This window comes from Megascapheus bottae, chromosome 1, assembly GCF_031878675.1.
Source record: "Megascapheus bottae isolate mThoBot1 chromosome 1, mThoBot2.hap1, whole genome shotgun sequence".
In the NCBI taxonomy this organism is placed as follows: domain Eukaryota; kingdom Metazoa; phylum Chordata; class Mammalia; order Rodentia; family Geomyidae; genus Megascapheus; species Megascapheus bottae.
The window spans coordinates 75,328,314-75,352,739 of NC_143509.1; the positions used below are offsets into that span (position 1 = coordinate 75,328,314).

General features: G+C 40.8%; 1 protein-coding gene across 3 annotated transcripts; it reads left to right on the plus strand.

Moving 5' to 3' along the window:
- Nucleotides 1-1,425: 1,425 nt before the first annotated feature.
- On the plus strand, nt 1,426-23,961 carry Riox2 (ribosomal oxygenase 2). Of its 3 annotated transcripts, none has more exons than XM_090347588.1 (10): nt 1,426-1,472; nt 7,536-8,000; nt 11,159-11,278; nt 12,318-12,446; nt 15,766-15,869; nt 18,753-18,855; nt 19,538-19,706; nt 21,668-21,756; nt 23,019-23,105; nt 23,516-23,961. In XM_090347588.1, exons 2-10 carry the CDS (start codon nt 7,575-7,577, stop codon nt 23,672-23,674), a joined length of 1,386 nt encoding a protein of 461 aa, XP_090203714.1. In that variant the 5' UTR covers nt 1,426-1,472; nt 7,536-7,574; the 3' UTR covers nt 23,675-23,961. The 3 variants fall into 3 exon arrangements, with proteins under 3 accessions (XP_090203714.1, XP_090203721.1, XP_090203705.1); XM_090347579.1 differs by lacking the exon at nt 1,426-1,472 and adding an exon at nt 1,895-2,112; XM_090347595.1 differs by lacking the exons at nt 1,426-1,472; nt 23,019-23,105; nt 23,516-23,961 and adding exons at nt 1,888-2,112; nt 20,564-20,657 and having other exon boundaries at nt 21,668-21,747.
- The last annotated feature ends 465 nt before the right edge of the window (nt 23,962-24,426 follow it).

Consider the following 24,426-nt stretch of genomic DNA (forward strand, 5'->3'; position numbering starts at 1 on the left):
TATTATCTTCAAGATGTCTAACATATCTCCTGGATGTATTCATTTCACTATTTTAAGTCAAATGCATCACTGGATACATTTGCAACCTACGTTAGGGAATGGGTCTCTAGACCACGACACAAACACCCAGCATTCCTCTTGAGAGGCATTAATGCAGAATTTTTTGACCAGTCAATATAACATTTGTTAGTGTGCAGAAATACAAGGCTGTTTTTTTTCCCCAAAATGAACATCTAACCTAAGAAATAAAATATCTTTACTGCAGCAGAGAATTGTTAAGATTATTCAGGATGAGCTACAAAGGCATTTTTCAGTGTTTTCAAATGATAGTTTGTGAAGACAGAACTTTCCCTCACCTTTATTTCAAATAGGAAGCAACCCGCTTTCTAGTTTAGTTCTTGTTTCAACAAGAATAAGACCTCGGCTACCTAGAAAAGGTATGAAAGGTGGCATGTAATAGCTATCTTATTTTAATGTTTGCCTCATTTACTGACCACAATCCTGAACAGACTGAGTGATTGTTCACTGAGGGATAAGCCTGGATAACACATAAGGATTTCAAACCTAAGCTGCTTTGTAGGATTAAGAAAAAGCCAGCCAGCTTGTAAACTGCCTAAATATAGAAATGGGCTATTTTTTAAAAAAAATATTCTAGAAAAACCTATGAAAAGTAATATTTTAACTGGATATTTTTTCTGTGCTGATAAGAAAAAGTACTTTTTAAAATAAAATTTCAATACCAATTAGTTAACAAAATCCAAATGGTTTATTACTTTAATTATATATTCCACCTCAAAGACAATGGACTTTTAAGCAAGTTCCTAACCTCACTGTGCCCGAGATTCCTTATGTTACTAACCTACGAATACCTAAATAAAATTAAGTCATAGACAAAGAAAAGTTGCTTAGATCCTTAATAGACCATAATGAATATATGTACTCAAAAATGAAGTATGTTTCATTAATGTTGTACTGGAAGTTTTAAAACAAGAATATACAGAATATTAACAAATATTTTTGTTATCCTCAGTATTTCTAAGAATGCTTGAGAGATCTACTCCCGATTTATATCCTAAGATCTAAATAGGCGCACACTAGGCTTACGAAACACCAAGTGGGTTATCAATGCATTCGGAGCAATCTCCCAAAGGAACTTTTGCAAGGAGAATGCTCCAAGTTGACACTGGCTTCCTCCAACTCCTCGACTTAAGTATCAGCACTATAAAGAGCAGGATTCCATACTTTGATTCTAAAATTTACAGAAAGCTTCACTCTTGGACTTGGGGGAGAGAGAGCATCCTCCAAGAGCAGAGAGGGGGCTGGCAGGGGAGTGCCAGGCTCTGTGTGGACTTATACAAGTTGCCCCGCCCCTCCCTCCATGCCCCGCCCCCATGCCCCGCCCCGCCATGCCCCGCCCCGCCATGCCCCGCCCACTTAGGCAGTTCGCGACTGCGCACTCTTGGCCGAGTCAGGTGAGTGAGAGCTACGTGCGGGTGGGTGGCCTGGCTCCTCCAGACGCGTCGTTCACGTGGGGGTTGCCTGGGCGAATGCGGGTCTGTGGGACCCGGATGCCGAAAGACTCCCGGGCCCGGAGTGGATCCGGACTCCCCAAATCTGGCGGAGCCGGGATCTGGGCGATCTGGAGAGCAGCCGCGAATGTCCGGGTGCCGAATGGCGCACGTGCTGTGCCCAGGGTTCCGACCCGGCCGCGCGCGGGGAATGCTGGGAGGCTGGGCCGGCCTAGTGGTGGGAGCGCGGCCGCCGCGTGGGCTGCGGGGCCTGCACGCTGTCCGCGGGACCCGCATACGGCCCGACCCCGAGGGCGCGTCCTGCCCCGCTGGGCTCTGCTTCCTTAAGGCACTGCCAGCCCCGCCAGTGCACTCAGTCCTCAGCTGGGGATCTGCCCAGGTGGACCAGTAAAGGAATTACCCCAGATTATCTGCGGGGTTTGGAGGAAGTTCAGGCCCTGCCGTCTCCACGGATCACGCTGACATCCTGCTAATTCAGTCCTTGCGTTGAGGTCCTACCCAGCCCTTTGATGTCACCCCGTCAGCTCTACCTCTCAGGCCTTATCCTTTGTTAATCTCATGGCCGTCAACATAGTTACCTGAGGTACGGAGTTGTGGGTTTTGTTTTTTTTTTGACTACAAAGAACTGAAAATAACTGCCAGATGATGCTTCATGTCAATTGGACAACCTCCCTGGATTAGAGAAAATTTCTGGCCGTTGTAGAGGTTTTTTGCTAGCCTGGTTGTTTACAGGCATTATATAGTTTGTGTCACGTGTGTGTTTTACTGAACTGAGTGCAAATACAGTCCTGGCTTAGTGAGTGGATTTTAATTATGTTAATGTAGGTTTCTGCTCCTCCTCCACCACAAGTGGCAATCCAATAGGCCGAACATGAGTCCAGAAATTTATCTGTCAACAAGTTTGTTTCAAGAGTGCATTTTATGCTGTAAAAACTGTTCCTGTGGAAAGACAAACTTCCCTGCCTAGTGCTGTGATAAGTAGTGATAAGGACTGTTTATTGAGCAACAGTCTGAGGGGCACAGACCTTCCCTGGGATTGGAGGTGGAGATTGCTCTAGACTGGAAGGAAAAAAAAATACATACAGATTTGGGCCTTTTTTTTTCTTTTTTTCCCAGTCCTGGGGCTTAAACTCAGGGCCTTGAACATTTTTTGTTCACGTCTCGCACTCTGCCACCTGAGCCACAGCGCCATTTCTGGCTTTTTCTGTGTATGTAGTTCTGGGGAATTGAACCCAAGGCTATTGTGCATGCTAGGTGAGCATGCTACCACTAGGCCAAGCTCCCAGCCCAAGGAGTCTGGTCTGGGGGGGGGGGGGTTCCTTGGTCAGGCCCGCAGTGGAAAGGTCTACCTGTTTTGAGGAACTGTTACCACCTTGGGACTGAAGGTGGTTTTGGTCCAGATAGGAATTGCCTCACCTATGGACAGGTATGTGCTCAAGCTTGTCCTTGTGCACTTGGTGTCTTGCTTGATTTGGGGAATAAGGCAGGAATCAATCTTCCATATTCCATCTTCAGATACGTTAAAAAAATTGGGCTTAAAGGGAAGAGGCGGATCTTTCACATAGGGTCTTTTGGATATATGAAAAAGTTGGGCTGAGGGGAGAGACCAAGAGGGGAAACAGAAAAAGGGGTTGATGGTTGTCTTTCTGGCTACTTCCTCTTGACATGGGACATTGTTTTAGGGGGCAGTCTCCCATCGGGTCATCCTGTTGAAGGGCATCTCTTCTCTCTTGAGGGGCTGGTATCTTGTTTCCATGAAGAACTCTCTGGGAGGTGTAAGTTCAAACCCTTTCCAGGCTCCTCTGGATTTAAGGTGGAAGAGAACTATCAATAAAGTAGTCCAGGGCTCCTGGAATAGGCAGGTCTGAGATTTGGAAGAACAGATTTTGAGAAAGATCTATAGTTTTTGAGCACGAATGAACTGGAGATTCATTTTCTTGTGTTGAGGCAGACTAGGGGTAGCAAGCTTTAGAGGGGAGATTTGGTCAAAGAATAGGGTGGGATCAGGGAGAAAATCATGAAGGGTTTGGATTTGGGAAGGAGGTAAGGAGAAAAAGGCTTTATGGCTTAGAAGGCCCTTAAAGGAGTGAGGTAAGAATGTGGAGAGGCTGTGAAGGGAAATCTTTGGGGCCTCTGGGACTATGAGTGCCAAGGCTGCCAGAATCTGGAGACAAGGGGGCCATCTCTGTATTATCATATCCAGTTGTTTGGATAGGTATGCCAAGAAGTGAAAGATGTCGCCTCCTTTTTGACAGAGAATAACTAAGGCCTGCCCTTTGTAAGAAAAGAAGAAAAGGTTTGCTAAGGTTGAGGTTCATGTTAGGGGTGAACTCCAGGAAGGAGGGCAGGGAGGGCAGAGGCTTGGGTTGGGGACAAGAGCTCATCTGAGTCTGGTTTCATTTGGAGGAGGAAAATAGATTTTAATCTGTAGACATTTTAAGGGGAGGATACGGCCCAGTGAAGGCGCTGAAAGTCCATGTCTGAGCTATTGGATAGAGCTGTTCGTTAGGGATGAGGTGCCAGAAAGGGATTTCTCCTGCAGCTTCCTCAGAGTCTGACTTAGGGAGAGATTAAGAATCCAGATTTTGTAGGAGTAGGCTCTAGAAAGAGTAAAGGGATGGATTACTGTCCTGAAGGCAAGAAGGATAGCTACCTAACTGCTCCCCGACTTGGAGCCTGGTACATACCTGTGTGTCTTTCAGCTCTTACAGTATTGCACCTTCTATCAGAATCCACACTGCGAAACCCTCTGTCTTCCTCAACACTTCCTTGTAAATAAAGCCTTTAAGAATTTCTCTAAATTTGTTTATAGGCAAAGAAGAAAAAGTGAAAACAGTAATTTGGCAAACATCCCTTGGGGACCTTCTGTGTAGTATACTGTGCTAAATTCTGACATTGTGCCTTTGAAGAGCTGTTGCTGGATGCCTGTGGCTCATTCCTATTATTCTAGCTACTTTGGAAACTGAGATCTAAGCATCTTAGAAGCCAGCCCAGAGACAAATCCTATAGACTTTTCAATCCAGGTAACCAGGCAGAAAACTAGAAGTGGAGATGTGGCCCAGGTACCTTAAGCAAAAAAGCTAAGCAATAGCACGGTGCTCTGAGTTCGAGCCCTAGTTCCTTCACAAAAGAAAACAAAGCTATTGTTACTACTTATTAAATATGACTGGGAAAGGAGTTCTTAAAAATAATAAGACTATTTATTATTTATTCTACAGACATTGATTTGTGAGATAGTTAGGAAAGTACGAACTAAATCTTTTCCTTTGGTCTTTTTACGTTTTATTGTTTTTAAGGTTACTAATACAGAAAATAATTGCTTTCTAAAGCTGATTGTCCCCTCCCCAATCTTTACAGAAATATTTATTCTTATTTCTATCTGGGTGGTCCATCCATGAGGCCTAGATGTGCAGATTTGTATAGGCCAAACTATTTTAAATAAACAAAGTATGCTGGTTTAGTTAGTATAATTTTTAAAATTCCAAGTCATTATATCTGAGATTATGAAATGTTTTAGGATGTTTTTAATGGTTTATTTATATCCTTCCCTCAGCCTTATTACAAAGGCTATTAAAAGGAACAGTGAGGCCTGGAAGCATGGCCTCATGCTTGTCTAGCATCCATGAAGCCCTGAGTTCGATTCTTCAGTACCACATACACAGAAAAGATAGTACGCAGGCCCTGAGTTCAAGCCCTAATACTGGCAAAAAAAAAAAAAAAAGTAGTGTTATCTGTCCAGTAACCTCTAAGTTAATTTTTAATTAAACTCAGCCCCAAATTATTTAATTATGACATAGAGAAACAATAAATGATGCGATTTCTGGCAGAACCATAATGGAATTTATATTCTGACAGAAGTATTTTGTTATATAATATTAAAGTTTATTGTTTGTTAGCAATTGTAGTTAGGCAAAAATGTGGAAGTAATTTTATTTTGGTTTTTTGGCGTTTTGTGTACTTTGCCCATGATTTGGTTAAATTCATATGTTATGCCTAATGAAGCCTTTCATGTGCATTTTCTTGCTGGTCATATCTCTTAAATATCAAACTGACCATTTGTGCAAGGTAGGAGATATATGCCTGAATATATCCCTTTAGTTTATAGGGTATCTTTAGTTATACAAACCTAGCAAATCAGTCTCAACATTAGTTTTAAAAATTAAATGTGAGGGCCGGGAGTTTGGCCTAGTGGTAGAGTGCTTGCCTAGCATGCACGAAGACCCGGGTTCGATTCCTTGGTACCACATACTTAGAAAAAGCCAGAAGTGGTGCTGAGGCTCAAGTGGTAGAGTTCTAGCCTTGAGAAAAATCCAAGGACAGTTCTCAGGCCCTGAGCTCAAGCTCAAGACTGGCAAAATAAATAAATAAATAAATAAAAATAAATGTGAGTGATGTGTTGAGGCCCCTATGACTATCCTTAGGTTAAGTGATTTATGAGGTGTGGGGACTACTGATTTCAGCAAAAGGATAGGAAGCACAATCACCAAAGGAAAGAGGCACATAGGATGAAATCTCGGGGCTCTCAGGGTCTGTTTCTAGTGGGGTCATGACATGCATTAACTTTATTGCTTCTGTACCTAGTAGTTGTACAGGTAGAAAATGTTGACAACTAGGGAAGTTTATTAGGAGTTTGTTGTTGTTGTTGCTGTTGTTAGTGTACCAATCCTGGGGCTTGAAATCAAAGCCTGGGCATCGTCCCTGTGCTCAAGTCGAGCTAACATTCTACTGCTTGAACCACACTTCCACTTCTGGCTTTTTGGTGGTTTATTAGAAATAAGAACCTCAAAGACTTTTCTGCCAAGGCCAGCTTTGATTCCTAATCATCAGATCTCAGCCTCCTGAGTAGCTAGGATTACAGGTGTGAGCCACATGTGCCCAGGGTATCTGGGGTTTTTATTGCAGCTGGTCATGTAGGCAGCCCCTGCTTGGCACATACAAGAATTCCTGGCCTGTACAAGAAAAGCAAGTATTCCTATAAATTTACTGGTTGTGCAGTTGAGTCTTGTTAGTTAATGGTGATGAGAATCCTGAAATAGAAATTGGTAGAGGTCAACCAAGCTGTCTCTAAAGGGTAGCAATTATTCAGGCTGTGGTTAATTCTATACAAGTACCCTGTACTTAATCCATTTTCATGTTTCTACATTACTTGTATTTCTACATCAGTTTAGAATCCCAAGTATTGACAGTGTATTATCTTACCAAAGCCTGATGCTTTATCTTAGATCTGTTGATGTCCAGGTAATGTTGAATATAGGAAAAAAAAGAAAGAAAAAGACCATTTTATTTTTGTCAGTTAAAAACTTAATAGCATTGAAGATTTGGAATGTGATTATTTTTAACCTTTACACTTTCAGCTCCTAATTGTGTGTGTGTGTGTGTGTGTGTGTGTGTGTGTGTAGATTTTTAAAAAAATAAAATGGCAGTTTGAAGGAATAAACTCAGACTTTAGAGTGATGTGTTAGTGATGCATTCTTAGTGGTTTTGCGAACAGTGTCTCATTCCAGCCACTAGGTGACACCACTGGTCCAGGGTCCTCACCTGAGCAACAGATGAGTGTCTGTCAGTAGTACCTGGTAGCAGACAAATGTTAGTTGTTACCCATCAAATGTGTATAAGTCAGAATACATCTGATTTTATGTAGGGCCTGGTAATGATTGCATCCAAATTCAAGACTTTTGGCTTTTCTGTGTCAATGGCCTTAGGCTAAAAGCATTAGGAGGAATTGCCAAGACAAATCTGACAAAATTGTACCTCGCAGTGTATAAGTAATGTGTTTAATGTTTGTGTATACATTAAAAACATTCCATCCTTTAGATGAATGCATAATCTGGGTGGTGATTGTGGCTGAATCTTTTCTTGAGAGCAGTGGTATTGGCTTAAGTCTGATATATTGGGGGAAGCATCACTGACTCAGATCACAGGAAGGCTGGAATGCTCCAGCATGGTGTAAGACCAGTCCCAGCACTCTCTGTAACCCTAACCATGTGTGTTCTTTTCTTTTGATAGGTTTGTATCTTCTCTCTGTTTTGTTTTGAAGACTGAACAATGCCAAAGAAGGCCAAGCTTGCAGGAAAGGAAGAGGAAGCTGTTCCCTGTAAGCAGGCAAAGGTGGAGGCAGGTAGTTCGCCTTCCACCTTCAACTTTGCCAATCCCAGCAGTCTCTTTGAAAGTTTGATCTCACCTATCAAGACAGAGACATTTTTCAAGGAATTCTGGGAGCAGAAGCCCCTTCTTATTCAGAGAGATGACCCTATACTGGCTGCATATTACCAGTCTCTGTTCAGGCTAACAGATCTGAAGAGTCTATGCAACCAGGGTATATACTATGGAAGAGATGTGAATGTCTGCCGGTGCATCAATGGAAAGAAAAAGGTTTTAAATAAGGATGGCAAAGCACACTTTCTTCAACTGAGAAAAGATTTTGATCAGAAAAGGGCAACAATTCAGTTCCATCAACCACAGAGATTTAAGGTAACCACAGGTTTCCCCATTTTTCAAAATTTTTCTCCATACATATAAAATGCTAATGCTTGATTTCGCTCAAGGGCGAATATATGGAGTGGTGGTAAGCTTTCTGCTAGTTACAGAAAAGCAGCCATTTGATATTCAAAGGCAATTTTAGGAGATTTGCCTTTTGGCTAAATTGTTAGAATCTAGCAATCTAGAGGATATGGCTGGATATTAATGGAGCTGCAAAAACTAAGTTGTATCACAAGTTTATGATGCTGTTAAAATAGCATTGCACTTCTAAGAGCATGTTCTGCGGGCTGTGCATGTTTTTGTGCATGGTAGAGGTTTGGATCTGATGTGTCTGTCCTTTCAGTATACTTTAAGGTATGATAACATCAAGGTGATACTTTTCTTGGATTTTTTTTCCTTTGTTGTCTACATCTTTCTAAGTAGAGGCTTGAGAGCCATGACCAGATCCCATAGTAGATGCATGTCCAAGAAAGAAACTCCACCCTTACTAACAGTTGAACTAGTGAACCGATGGCTTTTATAATATCTGGGGAGGCCATTGTAGGTGGAGGATAATTTTCAATTTCTAGTCCAGAACACCAGCTTTTTTTTTTGCTTGTTTGTTTGTTTTTTTTGCCAGTCCTGGGCTTGAGCCCAGGGCCTGAGCACTGTCCTTGGACTGTCTCAAGGCTAGAGCTCTACCACTTGAGCCTCAGCACCACTTCTGGCTTTTTTTTTCTTATGTATGTGGTACCGAGGAATCTCTGTGCATGCTAGGCCAGCACTTTACCACTAGGCCAAACTCCCGGCCCCCAGAACACCAGCTTTGTGTGTATGTGGGGAGGGTGGTAGTAGTGGGAGGAGGGGGGTTGTGCTAGTACTGGGGCTTAAACGTAAGACCTTGGTGCTGGCCCTTAGCCTTTCTACTCAGGTAGGCAGAGTGCCTACTTCCCCTCTGTCATTGGTCCTTGTCCTTGCCGTTCTCATGGTGTTGGGCATCATATAGACAGATATCAGGGGTTTTCTTGAGTCAACAGTGGTGAATAATACTTGTATACTGTATTGTAATTTAAATTACAGTTAAAGACGTAATAACTTCATTTTATAAAGAAACTGAAGTCACCTAATGTGACTACAGTTTGGATCAATGTAGTTTTTGATTCCACATCTCTTGCTAGTAAGCAACAATTGATAGCTTGAAAAACTAAAACCCAAGAGAATTGACAAACTACAGTTGGTTTATATTTTCAGTAACTTTTAAGGAGGAAACAGACTTAATTTTATCAGTTAGAGGCATTGCTTAGTTCTTGTGTTGGGAACCATAAAGTCACCCGTACAAACCTGAAAGACCTCGAGATATCAGAGAGCGAGAGGCTCTGGTTTTCTAGTAGTTTGTTACCATATAAAAATAATTACAGAGCCAGGTCCTGTTGGCCTATCTTCAAAATAAATAAGGCTCCTTGGGAGTTTGGTTAACTCTTCAGAGCTATTCAGAAGCCATTAAATTATTTTTCCTGTGTTAAGGAGAACCTTTGAGATCCATAAATAAGAAAACTCAGTAGTCTACATAAAAATGTCTCCCAAAGGTTCATATCGACCCAGTTCTTTCCTACTTGGTATTTCTTAATACCATACCATAGATCCCTTTCAACATAGTATTAAAATTGACTCACAAGCCTTGGTCGGTTTACTCAGCAAATATTTTAAGATGTTGTAGTACCTTCCATAGGTGAGGCACTATACATTTATGTGTTTAAAACTTTGGGGTTTCTTTAGTGTCTGTTTATTGTCTGTGACTCACCTTTTCTTAAAATATCCTAAAGTTACAGACTATAGCTGAGCTGGTTGAATTTAAATCTTGGGTATATTTTGTACCACATATTTTTATGCTTCAATTTCATTGTTTGTTAACTGAAACTAATGATAAAACCAACCCTCTGAAACAGGATTGTTGTGAGACTTACTGAATTATAAGGTGCAAAGCACTTGGAAGCAGTGCCTGGAATGCAGGAACTGTTAATATCTACAGTGCCTGTCATAGGAAAATCAACTCTTCCTCCTCTCTCTCCTCCCCTCCATTCTCCTCTCTCTATTCCCTTTCCTTTCCTTTCTCTTCTTTCTTACCCTTTTCTCCTTTCTCCTCTGCCTTCTCTTCTCTCCTCTTTCTTATCCTTACTCTTTCCCTCCACCCTCTCTCCTTCCCTCAGATATTCCTTCTTTCTCTCCCCTCCTCTATTTATAACCTAGCTTCTCATTTCTTCTCTCATTGCTTTGAATACATACATTTCCTGTAAGCAGGTTTCACATGTAAATTTCCAGCTTTTTACTTCCTGCCAATATTTGCAGAGAGGTACTTATAAAACAGAACCACATGGCTGAGCGTGTAGCCTAATGATAGGGTGCTCACCTAGAATGCACAAAGCCCTAGATTTGAATCCTTGGTACCAACCACATACACAGAAAAGGCTGGAAGTGGCACTGTGGCTCAAGTGGCAGAGCACTAGCTTTGAAAAGAAAAAAAAAAAAATGTCCAAGGGCGGTGTCCAGGCCTTGAATTCAAGCCCCAGGACTGGCAAAAAAAATAAAATTAAAAAACCCACCAAAACACCGAACCATATGTGGTGCCTTAGCCTCTCAAATTTAACCTTTCCTCCTTAAACCATTTTTTTTTTTTAGCAAGGCTTTCGCATCTCAATAAAGGAAACTAGGAGCTAATGAATTTCTAGACATTCTGACTTGTGTTTTTGCCTCTTTCATGTCTATAAACGCCTTTAACCATCAGCACATCCTGTTGTTGCTGCTTCCAGTGTGTACCTCTCCCACTCCCTTACTTTCCTGGGTTGTCCTCTCGGTGAATTCTACACCTCTCTCTCTTGAATTCCAGCTCCACCTAGGAGCAAAAGCAGCTTCTCAAAGTATAAATTGGATCCCTTCATTCTCCTGTTTAAAATCCTTTGTGACTCCTAGTTGCCTTCCTTGCCCTGCTCACATTTATCTGCTCACATCTTTTGGCTGGTGTCTGTTGTGGAAGGGATGACACCTGAGGGACCTGTCATTGACTCTAGTAATTGTGCAGTGATTAAGAGCATTTGCTTTCTCGTTTCTAATTTTTTTTTTTTTTACTTCCCATTCCTCTTTATTTATTTTTCCTTTCTCTTTTTCTTTTCAAGGATGAGCTTTGGAGGATCCAGGAGAAGCTGGAATGTTACTTTGGTTCATTAGTCGGCTCGAACGTGTATATTACCCCTGCCGGCGCTCAGGGCCTACCTCCCCACTACGATGATGTTGAGGTAAGAGAGGAAGACATTGCCCAGGCTGCTGAGAGAGGCCTAGGCTTGCTTAGTTCAGTTTCATTTATGTTGCTTGTAAGGGCTCTTGGACCAGTACTGTGGTGATATTTCTGTGCACTCTCTGGAGATCTTGACCTCATCTAAATGCTGGGCCAAAACAAATCTTTCCAAAGCTGGTTTCCTGTTCTTTCTCAGGGGGAGAGATTCTTTCCAACTTAGTAGTACAAAGAATCACACATTGCCTTATAACAGGTATTCATTGAATTGATCTATAGAAATGTGATTTGACTTTTTCTTTTATAAAGTAAAATAAAGTGAAATCACAAATAATCCTTATTTCTGTTTTCATTTTGCCAAATATATGTATATTTTTTCTACTTGCAAAATCTTGGGGTAGCTTGAATGAAGGTCACAGTTTCACTTAAGCACTGGCACCTTGACAAGTGCTGATTTCACTCTCATGTGGCTTCCAAAAAAGATTAACTCCTTGGCTGAGATATTTCATAGGTTTATTTTTGTACTAATATAAAGTGTGAACACAGATATTAGTAAAAAGTCCCTTTGGAGAGCAATTTGATATAAACATATTTTTCAAGGTTTTTTTTTTTAATTTTTTATGTAGCATTATAGATATACTTGGCTGAGTGGGAAAAAAATCTTCATGTTTTCCTATTGCCCAAATCCCTTTTAATACCTAGGATTTTAGTCATTCAGAAATATCTGAAGCTGGGTTTTACTGTCTGTAGCTGATGGACATTAGAAGGAATAAGATCATAGGATATAAAGAACTCAGAAATGTTCTAACAAAATAGAAAGAATGATATCAGGTTTCAGGATTCATGATTATTTTTAAATGTAAAAATCAGCATTGGCAATTTATATTTGTGTGGAGTGACATGCATTTAATATTTCTCATTTTTACTTTTTATTCTAAACTTTGTAAATTGTTTAAGCACCTGGGGAGACGATAAATGTGGAAGCACTCTGCTCTTGAGTTGTCATGAAGCTTCTGACATCCCAGCTTTGTGGCTCTTGATAGGTTTTCATCCTGCAGCTGGAGGGAGAGAAGCACTGGCGCCTCTATCCACCCACAGTGGTCTTGGCACGAGAGTACAGTGTGGAGGCTGAGACACGGATTGGGAAACCGACCCACGAGTTCACATTGAAGGTATGGGATGGCCGTGTGGGCATCTCCTCCGAGGTGGTTGTTTCCATTGCTAAGACAGGGTCAAGATTTAAAGCTTGTGTAATAATAGTTCCTATGGGAATGTATCCCTAGGACTCAACATAGGGTGGCCCTGATTGGAGCCAGCCAGAACAAGTAGCTTTTGAAGGAGTATTGGTGGTTTGTTCTGGGAGCAAAGAGATGGACAGAACTGTTTATAACCTGTCTTCATATATGATCTGGCTGAACAGAAATAAATAGAATTTGCTGAACCAGTAGTTCCTCTGGAGTGCAAGTAGAAGGTTTGGCCTTGGGCATGTTCTCTGCATCTAAATCAGCAGTCAGCATGGGGCTGTACGTTGTTTAGCACAGCACAACAAGGGATCTCTTAGTGTTTTTGTTGCAGAAATTCCAGTGTGACCCACTTTCTTCCTGATTATGCAGCAGACTATCTCTCCAATTCCCTGTTGCCCCATCCTTGCAGTTGCTAGAAGAATAGTTATGAAAGCACTTAAGGATTCCCTCTCCAGGAAGCTAAATAGCTTATCATGTTGGCATCTCCCTGCTTAGGAAAAAATCTATCTTTGAGCACTAGGCCTGGATGAAAAATGAAGCCAGTCTCCAGCAAGGAGAGATTCTTAAGGAAAAGGAAAACAAAAAACAAAAGGAAAAACAACAACACAAATGAACTCTAAAACTTTAGAGATGGGCATTGCTTCACTGTTCTCATTTATACCCTTTCTTACAAAACCATTCACTGAAACCATTCAAAGATTCTTGCAACAGAATATTTTCTTATGTACTATTTGCAAATATTGTTTTTGTACCTCTTGCATCTTGAAGTTAAAATTAATGTCTACTTTAATAGTGCCATATATCTCTTTCTAGATTTTGGAATTCTTAACCTGCCTGCCAGTATCAGTGTGCCTACATTATAGGGTACATACATAATTAAACAATAAGAAAGATAACTTCCCTGGTTTTATATGCTTTGGGGCCAAAAGTCTGGTCTGTTTCCTGGTTTTTGTTTGTTTGTTTGTTTGTTTTTTAAATAAATATTCTTTATTAGGTCCCAACCACACATGTTGCTTATGTTCTGTGTGGCCGTATTCATGTGACATGGTCAGAGTCTAATAGTTGCCAGAAAGACCGTATGTCCATATGTCTACATGTTTGGTTCTTCACAGAAAGTTTGCTAATACCTACTCTTGGTGAAGTTCTACATATACTCTTAGTTATTTGTTTCTAAAGTAAAGGCTAGATAGGTCACCTGTGGTCTTCTAAGTCCAGGGTGAAGTCAGGCTGACAGTGTGTGGATCTGTCCTGCCTGAGGAGTCAGGCTTTGAGTATGGAGGGCCTGGGTCCTCTGTACTGTTAGGCTCACACTTGGAGATGATGGAGCAGATGTCTGTCCCTTAACGTTTCAGTGAAGATTTTTTGTTTCGTTTTTGGTGGTATTTCTGGGGCTTGAACTGGGCCTGAATGCTGTCCGTGAGCTTTTGTGCTCAAGGCCAGCACTCTACCACTTGAGCAACAGCTCCAGCTTTTTGCTGGTTAATTGCAGATAAGAGTCTCACAGACTTTCCTGCCTGGGCTGGCTTTGAATCTCAATCCTCACTCAGGTCTTAAGACACCTAAGTAGCTAGTATTATAGGCATGGGTGACCAGTGCCTAGCCAGGAGAAGTTTTAATCAGTAGACTTTTTCAAATGAGTTTTTTTTTGTAAACGCTCATTGTGTAAAATAGAAAAACTGAGTCACACAGGCATAGTGTAGGGCTGCTGTGAGAGTCCTGATGCTCCAATCGCTTCACTTGCTGCTGTCCCAGGCCCTGCCTATGGAGACATCTGCCAAACTTGGGGTTTTAGTATACAGAACCCCATCTACCTTTTGTAATGGCTACAGCACTGCCTGGTTAGGAAATTAATGGCGAGCTGGGTTTGAATTCAGTTGTTGTTACATATTTGGTGTCTTCAGACAATTTATTCATCTAAATCTGTTTGAAACAGATTAAAAGATTTATCTCGGACACTGTAAATATTGAAAGATACTATTTTGATGTCTTTTTTTAAAACAATAGATTCCAACATCTAGTCTGTGCATCTGCAAGTTTGTATTACTGTAGTAGTTTCTATAATAACACACAGAAGTCTGCATATGTTCTCATTGGCGTGGGCAGAACTGCATTTCTACCTGTGCTGCCTTGTCCAGCAATGGCTGAGAATAGTGATCAGACATTTGTATGAGGACCTTACTCAAGATGGCAAAAACATGCAAATGATGATTAAAATGATCAGTAGAGCACTTATTTACCAGAAATAGGTCAGTTTGGCGTCATTTAGAGAAAAAATAACAATGAAGATGACACCTAGGGAGTGTGTGTGTGTGTGTGTTGTCTTCTGCTTTGAGGAAATATCTTCAAAATTTTTCTTAAACTGGTACACAGTTCTGTCTCTAGGGCTTCTGGTCTAAAGCCAGCCTTAATGGTTTCCTATATTTGTAAAGAAAAGTGCTTTTCAAGATTCTTTTTCTTTTTTAGATATTCAATGTAGAGAAAATTTTATTCTAGATGAGATTAGAGAAGAGGTAGCTCACAGCAAGAGTAACTTGTTTCATGAAGAAAAAAGGGATAAGATAGTGAAGGCTTATGTAGCAAAAAACAAACCAACAAAAAAAGACTGATCTTTAATGCATCTAGGTTTTAGGTTCAAATAAGTGTGTAATTTTTCATCCTTTTACCTGTCATTGGTTAAATCTGTGTGTTAGGTACTCTGGAGAGTAGTGACATTTCTAGGAAAGGTAAACAGTTATCAGGGAATGAGGGGCTCTCAAATAGAATAAATAATATAACCACATAGTGTATTTGCCTCAAGAGCTTGGAAACAGCATCTACTTAGGCTCAATCATTGTAGGGATTAGATTATGGCTGTTATCCCATGTTAGTTATGAAGAATTTAGGATTGGTAGATAAGTAAATTGCCCTGGTCACTAGCCCATAAATGGAAGGATCTCTACATGACCACAGTTTCTCCTTTCAAACAAGAAAGGCGTGGGCTTCCTAGGAGCAAGAGTATCCCTGGATCTCAGGATCCGAGTAGGCAGTGGCATGGCGTTCTGGTATGACCTTGATATCCCCCCAAACAGTGACTTGAATGGATTGTGATTCATAGAGAAGACTTACAGACATCATAAGCTCAGCATATAGTCTGTCTATAGAAGTAGTCATTTCTTGGATAGAAAGTTGAAATTCAAAATCTGTGCTTTTTCCCCTTAAAGCGGTATGCATCTTGATAACTCGTTTCCCCATTTCCTTCTTTCTTTAGCCCGGTGATTTGTTGTACTTTCCCAGAGGGACCATCCACCAGGCAGATACTCCTCCAGGTCTGGCCCACTCTACTCATGTGACCATCAGCACCTACCAGAACAAGTAAGGCCCCTACTTCCTAGCCTGTCATCGTCGGACAGCTCCAAGTTATGGCCTAAAGCAGCCACATTTAGGAGAAACCAGAGGGGTCACTGCCTTTCATTCCTTCCTTCTCCCTTGATGACTTCCACATTCCTTTGATACTTACCATGTAATGACCCTTTCTGGACTTCTCTTGGAGTTGTCATAGATCACATTCTGTGTAGGGTACTATAAAAGGGGAAGTGCCCATACAGAGTCCCATTGTTTGAAAAACAAAAGCTAGCTATGAGTATATCAGTTGTAACTGATTCCAATATGGGCCTGTAGGCAAGTGTCTCTCTTATTCTTTCTGCCTCACTTTTCTTTATATAGTATTAATCCATAAAATACTTTGATTGTGGTATTATAAAGTATCAAAATGTATTATTTCATATGCCATTTTGAGCATGAATTATGCAATTTTGTGCTATATTTCTATATTTATTGGCATTAATCACATTCAGACAACCATTTCAGACATTTTCCAAATTCCTAATAGAAAGTCTAGAGTCATTGAAACCTCATGTTCTGTTTTAGCATTTTTGCTTTTTACCATCCATTAAATTAAAGTAGGGAAGGGAATCTGGTACAATAAGAGCTAAGTATGTGATTAAAAGAAAAAAATAGATCTAACTAAAATCATGACAAGTAGGTGGCAGTGCTCTGTTATTTCCAAACTTGCTGGGCCAAATCATATTAAAGACATACATTATTCGTCAGTTTATTCAGGAGGCATGTCTCAGACACCGCCAGTTACTGGGAATGCAAACGTGTTGGAGGGTCCTTGAAAGAACTTCTACTTTGGAGGTCATGGTTGGAAGATGGGATAAACTTGTGAAATAGTTTCTAAATTTTGTTGTTGGTTTACAGAGAACACAGAGGAATTCATTTAGTTCTTAGCTGGTTTCAGAAATGACTTGAATACCAAAACTGAGTGAGTCTGAGGATGAATAATAATAAGCATAGGTCAGAGGGTCAGGGAAGGAGAGAACATTCCAGGCTCAGGGACATTGTTCCCTCCTATCTTCAAAGCCATAACTTGTAAAACAAGTTAGTAAGCATACTTCTACTCCCTCCTCTGACTTCCCAGTGTGACATTCACCCTCTGTTTTCAAGGGCCTTACTGGAGGAACTAGCAGGACCTTCCTGGAGGTTAGGCCTTCCTTTGCCCACAAGTGGAAAGCTCAACCTGTACTAGGCTTCTAGTTCAGAAATGTCATGACTAATTAAGTTCTTTGAAGAGAGAACAGAAACTCTCCAAAGCCAGTCAAGTAGGAGAAATTGAAGGGGTGAGTCATAGGAATGGTAGTAGGGCCAGGCCACAGAGAATGGGAGCCAGAAGTTCACTCTGTCCAGAGCAGCTCCAGACCTTGGCAGGCACTGGGAACATGAATGTGTTTCAGCTATCCTACCATTAATAGTACTCAACTGTTCCCTAATTCTCTTTTCTTCTCTTTGACTTGTGTTACTGTCACCAGTGGATTTTCTCATCAGTGTTTTCTTCACCCTCCTCAGTTAATGTGTACACTTAAAGGTGGCTCATCCTAAGTTGCCATTAACTACTTCTCTTGACTTCCATCTGTGTCATTACATCTATTGTACTTTAGCTGCTAATTACGTACTTCACCTTGGTAGCCTACCAGCCTATGGTCCCACCCAACACTTCTCCAGTCAGCCAGGGCTAGGAAGGAGCTTCCTTATTCCACTGGTGTTTCCTAGTGGGCACTATGACTGGTGGGTCTAGGCTGGACACATCTGACTTGTCCAGGTAATGCTCCAACATTAGAACTAAAGTAACTCAAGATGGGGAAAGTGGAACTTGAGAATCCTTGCTTCTCAAGCATTTTCTTATGCTCATTTTAGACACTGATAGTGTGGGGGCTCTTCCAATACTTCTCAAGGCTGCATTGGTGAGACATTTGGGTCCTGGTGTGTTGGCCAGAGCAGGTTAATTTGGCTATTTTATAAAAGTGATGCCATCAAAAGTGTTATTCCTAAGTTTTGGAAAGTCCAAAGATGTATTCTGACTCCTGGGAGAGTGTAACTGCTGTTAAATCCCTCTGTGAGCTGCTGCCATGCGATTTCCCTTTAGAGCCCTAAGAGGAAACATGCCTGTTTTGCTGCCCAGAAATCTGCATGTGTCTTCCACGATGAAACTCTATAAAAGTTACAAGGTCAGGTGTGACATTAAGTCACACATCAGTGAGGCCACCAGGTTGTAGTAGTGGAGAAATGTCTGTCTCAAGTGGCTTTTGTTCTCCTTTGACACTTCTCTATGGAGGGAAACATAAAAGTAATAATTTTCCTCACTGAGAAGCAAAAGTCATACTGTGAATTTCCATTTTGCACATAACCAGCAATTTGAAATCTGCTGGCAATACAGGAGCATTTTAAACAAGCTAAGCAGTGTTTAAGATCAGTCTTGGTGTGACAGAGTGTTTCTTACTTGCACTGGCACATGGTTAGGAAAGAGCTAACTCTCCCTCCCCTAGATAAAGCAAAGTTAATTGAGCATAGACACTTATCTCTAGACAGTGTTTTTAGCCACTGACTTACAACTTCTCAAATCAAACCATTGATAGAAAAGTAGTATTATTTTTTTCCAAATAGTTAATGTTGGTAGGTATATTAATGAGGAACAATTTCCCTTTTGTAAATAATAAAGGAATATGTGATGTTTCCGAGATCTCCATATTAATAAATGTATTTTTATTGGACTTATGGTACAGAAATAAGAATAAAAATCGTCTAAGTCTTTTAATGGTTACTAAAATTTCCTAGAAGTCAGTCCACAAAGACACTTGTGGTTCAGTTAGGCCCCTTGAGCTTCTTGATTCATGATACTGTTTGATGCTTTGGTTCTAGTTCATGGGGAGATTTCCTTTTGGACACCATTTCGGGGCTTGTGTTTGATACTTTAAAGGAAGATGTGAAGTTACGGACTGGAATTCCCCGACGGCTGCTTATGGTAAGGAATGAAGGCAGGTAGGAGTAAGGGTTGGCAGATAGAGCCAAACCAGCCGAGGTCATCCTCTTACAGACTCCAGGATCTTACTTTCCAGATGAGCCGAGCTTCTCTGAAGTGTTGACTGTGAGATTTATACTAGTGCTGCCTAGAACAGGGCATCTCAAGAGCTCTTTCTGTATTTCACAGTGACAGTAGTAGCGCATGAAAATACGGGACTAAATAGATGTGACCCTGAAAACTCCAAATTCAGTTCATATGATTACTCGTTAGAAGAGAGACCTACTTGGTCAGTTCCCTGGCTTTTGTGTTCTTTTTTTAGGCATTTTGGAAGAGGAGAGCACTAGGTGGTTAGTTGGAGTGTATTGGAGGCAAGCACTTCTGAGGCAGTCACCTTACAGTCGTCAGTGACTCATTTTCCAAAGGCAGAGGCCAGGCTGCACAGTATTTTCAAGGATTGCTCTTCCCAGGCACAGTCCTAACAGTGGAATAATAAACAGCATGTAATGAATGCTGGTTCATCAGGGAAGCAATGGGACGTGTTACTAAGGTTCTTGTGACTCTCCTCCATGGAATAAAAAGGTTTATGTCTAATGTGGGTAGTGTGTTGGACTTAGCATACTGGAGTGGAAACTGACTTGGGCAAACATTCTGCCGGGGTCTGAGCTATGACTCACTCTTCTAGCAAGTAGAACCTACAACTGTGGCAACCAGAAGATTAAGTGGCTTCTTGAGGGTTCTTGCAGATCGGCTGGAGGGCACACAAGAACTGCTATCATCAGACATGAAGAAGGATTTTGTTATGCACAGACTGCCCCCTTACCATGTGGAAGGAACAGAGCTGCTGATGCCAGGTAGAGCTTGCTGTTTTTTTTCTAGGTGGTTAGGGATAATCGGGATGTTAGAGATTTTCCTGCTAGGCTTTTTTGAGTGGAAGAAGTGAAAAGTATTTTAGTATTACTATGGACCTAAGTCCGTCTACCTTTAGTGTATGTGGATGGACTGGGCACAGGTGTTCATTAGTATTCTGCATCCCTCAAGTCCTTTGCAAAGAACTTGTATCCCCATCCAATAGGAAACAAGAGCCCTGTGTTTTGGGGGCGAGAAATAGGTATATTCATGATTACTCTGCTCAACATAATAGTCAAAACGTTTGTAGAACTTGAATATTGAAATAATCCTGTTCTAATTAAGCATGTGTAAAATGTCATTTTCAGATGAAGCACAGGAATGTCAAAGATTATTATCACTAACTTTCAAAGTTGATAGAAACTTTTGATAGGATCAGGTTGCTAGTACCCATCTGTAGGTCAGTGTTATTTAGCAAAGGCTACCAATTCACCTTGTTGCACTGGAAAGACTGCATGCCACTGGGGACTGTCAAGCTTCTCAGTAAAAGGAGTTAGGATTTACAGAGTATGGGATTGAGTAGATTTAACTGAGGGCCCAACAAAGCAAGACACTGCTGTAGATGGACTGTTAGGAAATGGGATGCTGTGACAGGATCTCCACTCTTCAGTATGTCTAGTGGGCAGGAGGAAGGTAAGAGGCCCGAATAACTGCAGGTCAACATCAGCAACATTTCGTAGCAGGGGCTTCGGATGGCTCCTTTGCCATCCGAATATGAATAGTGTGCTTTTTGCTGTTTTATACTCTTGTGGTCACAAAGAACTCTTGTGTGACACTGGTATTCTGGGTAAATGTTCAACAGGAATATGCCAAGACCTGACTAGGAGTGCCAACAAGCCCTCAAGCTGTTTTTTTCTTTCTTAGTCGAGTGAAAGGAGTAACTACCTTATTACCAGGTGGGAACCACTATAATAACAAAATTTACAAAGTCCCTTCTATTTTTTTTTTGTTTGTTGTTTTGGCATTACTGGATTTGAACTCAGGGCTTGCTGTGCTTGCTGGAGAATTGCTGAGTCACACCCCCAGCCCCTTTTGCTTCATTTTTGAATTTCACCTGAAATTCAAGCCTGCAAAAGTGGATGACAGACATGTGCCACCATAGCCAGGTTTCCTTGGTTGAGATGGGAGAGTTGAAAATTTCTGCCTGGGCTGGCCTTGAATGTGTCCTAAGTAGCTAGGATTATAGGTGTGAGTTACAAACCTCACTTTTATTTTTTGTTTTGAGGCAGGATTTCATTGCATGAACTAGGCTAGATTGAAACTCACAATCTTCTCATCTCCTGTCTACACCACCAGGGGTACATGAAGTTCCTTAAAAAACACAACTCAGTATATATTTTATTACAGTCTTTGAAGGAAGTTTGGGATTTGAATTGGATTGCATCTGCTCAACATAGCAAGTATTTTGCTAGTATTGTTTTAATCTATCACAAAATAGAATTTGATGGATTTCAGATGATTTAGAAGGTTTTATCTGCCTGTTTTCCTGTCTTAGCCCCTATGTTCAATAATTTCCTGACTCTTTCCTAGTAGCATCTAGTTATTGGTGAGATAGTTCAGTTTGAATTTGAGTAGTTTTACCAGAGTCCACATGTAAAATTAAATGCTTACTATACAGGACAGAAACTTGGATACCTGTGTTCTGTGCAGAAGCACTATAGTGTTGCTATAGATACTATTGTGCACCGATAGTATAATTTATCCCTGTTGAATATACTCATTAGTTTATGTACTAATTGCATGTCCATCTTCACTGTAAGAGGTTACCTGTTCTACATTGAATATCCTGATAATGTTGAAGTATAGAAGAGTAGAAAAGGCAACCTATATTTGGATTTGCCTGCAGATCATCAGTAGTTTGCAAGCACGTTTGAATCTTCTGCATTCCTTTTTTTGGCTTTTCTAGGTGGAAAGTTACCAAAGTTGGATAGTACAGTGAGACTACAGTTCAGAGATCACATTATCCTCACAGTAGGACCAGATCAGGATCCATCTGTGAGTATCCAGAGGGGAAGAGATTTCCACTTTGTTCTGCTTATTTCCTTCATGGGATTCACATTATCAGCAGGACCACTCTCCCCTGGGAATCCTTCTGTGTTCATAGTTGAGTGCCACTGTGGACAGTGCCCAAATGCCACTGTTGCAGTTCCAGTGTGCCTGTGTGTGGGGTGTTTAAGGGTTTTGCCTCATTCCCAGTGTGCCTTCTTTATTCATGCACATGTGTGGCTTCCTAGCCTAGTGCAGGCCATAGTGCTTTTGCTCAAATAATTTCAGGTCTTGTTTCCAGACTTTTCTCCCTTATTCTCCCTCTGTTCCTCTGCACTATACAAATCTATTTTTATGTGTGGCTTTATTTTATTTTTCTGCTTAAGTTCTATCCTGTAGATCATGTGGAACAAAATGTACCTTCTGTTATATTGCCATCTAGCTCAGTGATTCCCTAAACTGGCAATTCAATGTGCAGTCAACTGACAAAGCTTTCTAAAATTATGAATACCCAGACTTTGTCTCACAAAGGTTGGACCCTCTGCATTTATGGCTTTTGAGAGGTTGCTGTACAATAGCTAGGACCTTGGGAACTATCTAAGGCCCTGTAACTTTCATTAGCTCCTCTTAATAAAGTTCTCCTGGTAAGCACTCCATGAAGGACTGCGGGACGCGCTGTCTTCCCTAAGCAGGTGGTACCTTAAAAGTTAAGAGGAACAACAAAAGGTTCTAGAAACGGTAATGAAGTGTGCCCTGTTAAATATAGACATCATTCTCTTGACAATGCTTTTTCTTCTTTTTTGTCAGTCATGGGGCTTGAATTCTGGGCATGGGTGCTCTCTGAACTCTTCAGGTCAAGTCTGGAGCTCTATCACTTGAGCCACAGCGCCACTTCTGGTTTTCTGGTAGTTAATTGGAGATAAGAGTCTCACGGACTTTCATGCCCAGGCTGGCTTTGAACCACAATCCTCAGATCTCAGCCTCCTGAGTAGCTAGGATTACAGGCGTGAGCCATCAGTACCCACCTGCTTTTTTTGTTTTTTAAACAGTGACTCTAAGTGTTTCTATCTGCTTCATAAAAGTAGTAATTTGTAATGACAATGGTGCATACATGTATGTCATGACTTTTTACCCAAAGGATATTGCTTATCAAATTATTTTCACTTGAACACCAGGCTTTTAGATTTTCTCTGGTGTTGAGCTACTAAAACTGTATTACTAAAACCATCAATATTTTGTGGCTGATGACTTAATCTTTTTCTTTTTCAAAGGATGAAGCTCAAGAAAAAATGGTGTATCTCTATCATTCTCTAAAGAATAGGAGAGAGACACATATGATGGGAAATGAGGAAACAGAGGTTTGTTCCAACTGAAAATGTCTATCCTGTGGTTGGGTAATGGCTGGGAAGTATTTTGGTTCACAGGTAGTGAACATTCAGACTACCAGTTCACATGCTTGATAGAATCCTTGCATGGGGCTGAGTAAGACACACCATTCTGTGTTATACATATACCAGCTTCAAAACATATCATCAGGGTCCTTACAGGAAAAGATAGGAAATGACAACTGAAAAGTAGAATGCTGTTTATAATGACTACGCTTACAGTTGGCAACTTTCATAAGGTATAAATTACAGTGCGTGTAAGTAACCCATCTGAATCAAGATACATATTTGTGAAGGCTATGAAGTGGTATATATAGGACTGTGGAAGTTTCTATGGAAATACCACTTGAAATACATTTTTGGATTAACTTACCCTTTCTTAGATTCATGGACTTCGCTTTCCTTTATCACACGTGGATGCACTGAAGCAGATTTGGAGCAGTGAAGCTATTTCTGTCAAAGACCTGCAACTCAGCACAGATGAGGACAAGGAGAGTCTGGTGTTGTCCCTCTGGACAGAATGCTTACTGCAAGTTATGTAATGCCCGTAAAGAAGCAAATTGGATTCTGCTATATTCTATGTGTACAGGAGATGTAATGCCTATTGCTGTGTGTTAATACTTGGTGTGGGAATACACATGGCAGCCCAAGAGGAAAGCACCTATTCTTGCCTAGATGTCTATTGTACTAATAGGCACACGAGAGAAAAAGCTGTAACTTACTAAGTTACCTAAGATGTGACACAGCCATACTTCTGATGAATTTATTTAATCCAGTGTGGTAGAAAAGGCACAACTCCCAATAAATGTATTGTGTATAATAAATGTCATTAACTTGGCTTTGTTTTTGTTCTTTGGAAGAAACATTGTTTAAAGAGCCTCCAATGCTCTAAAAAAAAATTCTTTGTAACAATGAACATGAAGAAAGGTGGGGGTTTTTTTGTGTTTGTTTTTTTACAGTGCAAATATACAATCCTTGTGTATACACAAGCCCCTCCCCTTTGTTAAAATAGTTATTTCTGTAACATAAGTTTCATTAATACTGCCACACCCATGAGAGGCACTCAAATCTCTGGGAGTTTTTAAATGCTGCTTAAAAGATGACAACAGCCTGAGATTGAAGAAGAATGAACACCCAGTATTCACAGAGAAAAACAAGTCTATAAAAGTTCTGAATAGTGGGTGTTTAAATCATTCACTGTTACTTTGGGTTCTAAAGTGCATAGCAGTTGATATTCTTAAAAATATGAGTGGAGAATTTAATCTTCTGTATAAAAAATAGAGCGTTTTCCTTC

Bases quoted from the DNA above. Each gene is read 5' to 3' on its own strand.
- Riox2 (XM_090347588.1), top strand. From the start codon at position 7,575: ATGCCAAAGAAGGCCAAGCTTGCAGGAAAGGAAGAGGAAGCTGTTCCC. The intron at 8,001-11,158 runs GTAACCACAGGT...TTTCTTTTCAAG, and splicing joins ATCAACCACAGAGATTTAAG to GATGAGCTTTGGAGGATCCA. The intron at 21,757-23,018 runs GTGAGTATCCAG...TCTTTTTCAAAG, and splicing joins GACCAGATCAGGATCCATCT to GATGAAGCTCAAGAAAAAAT.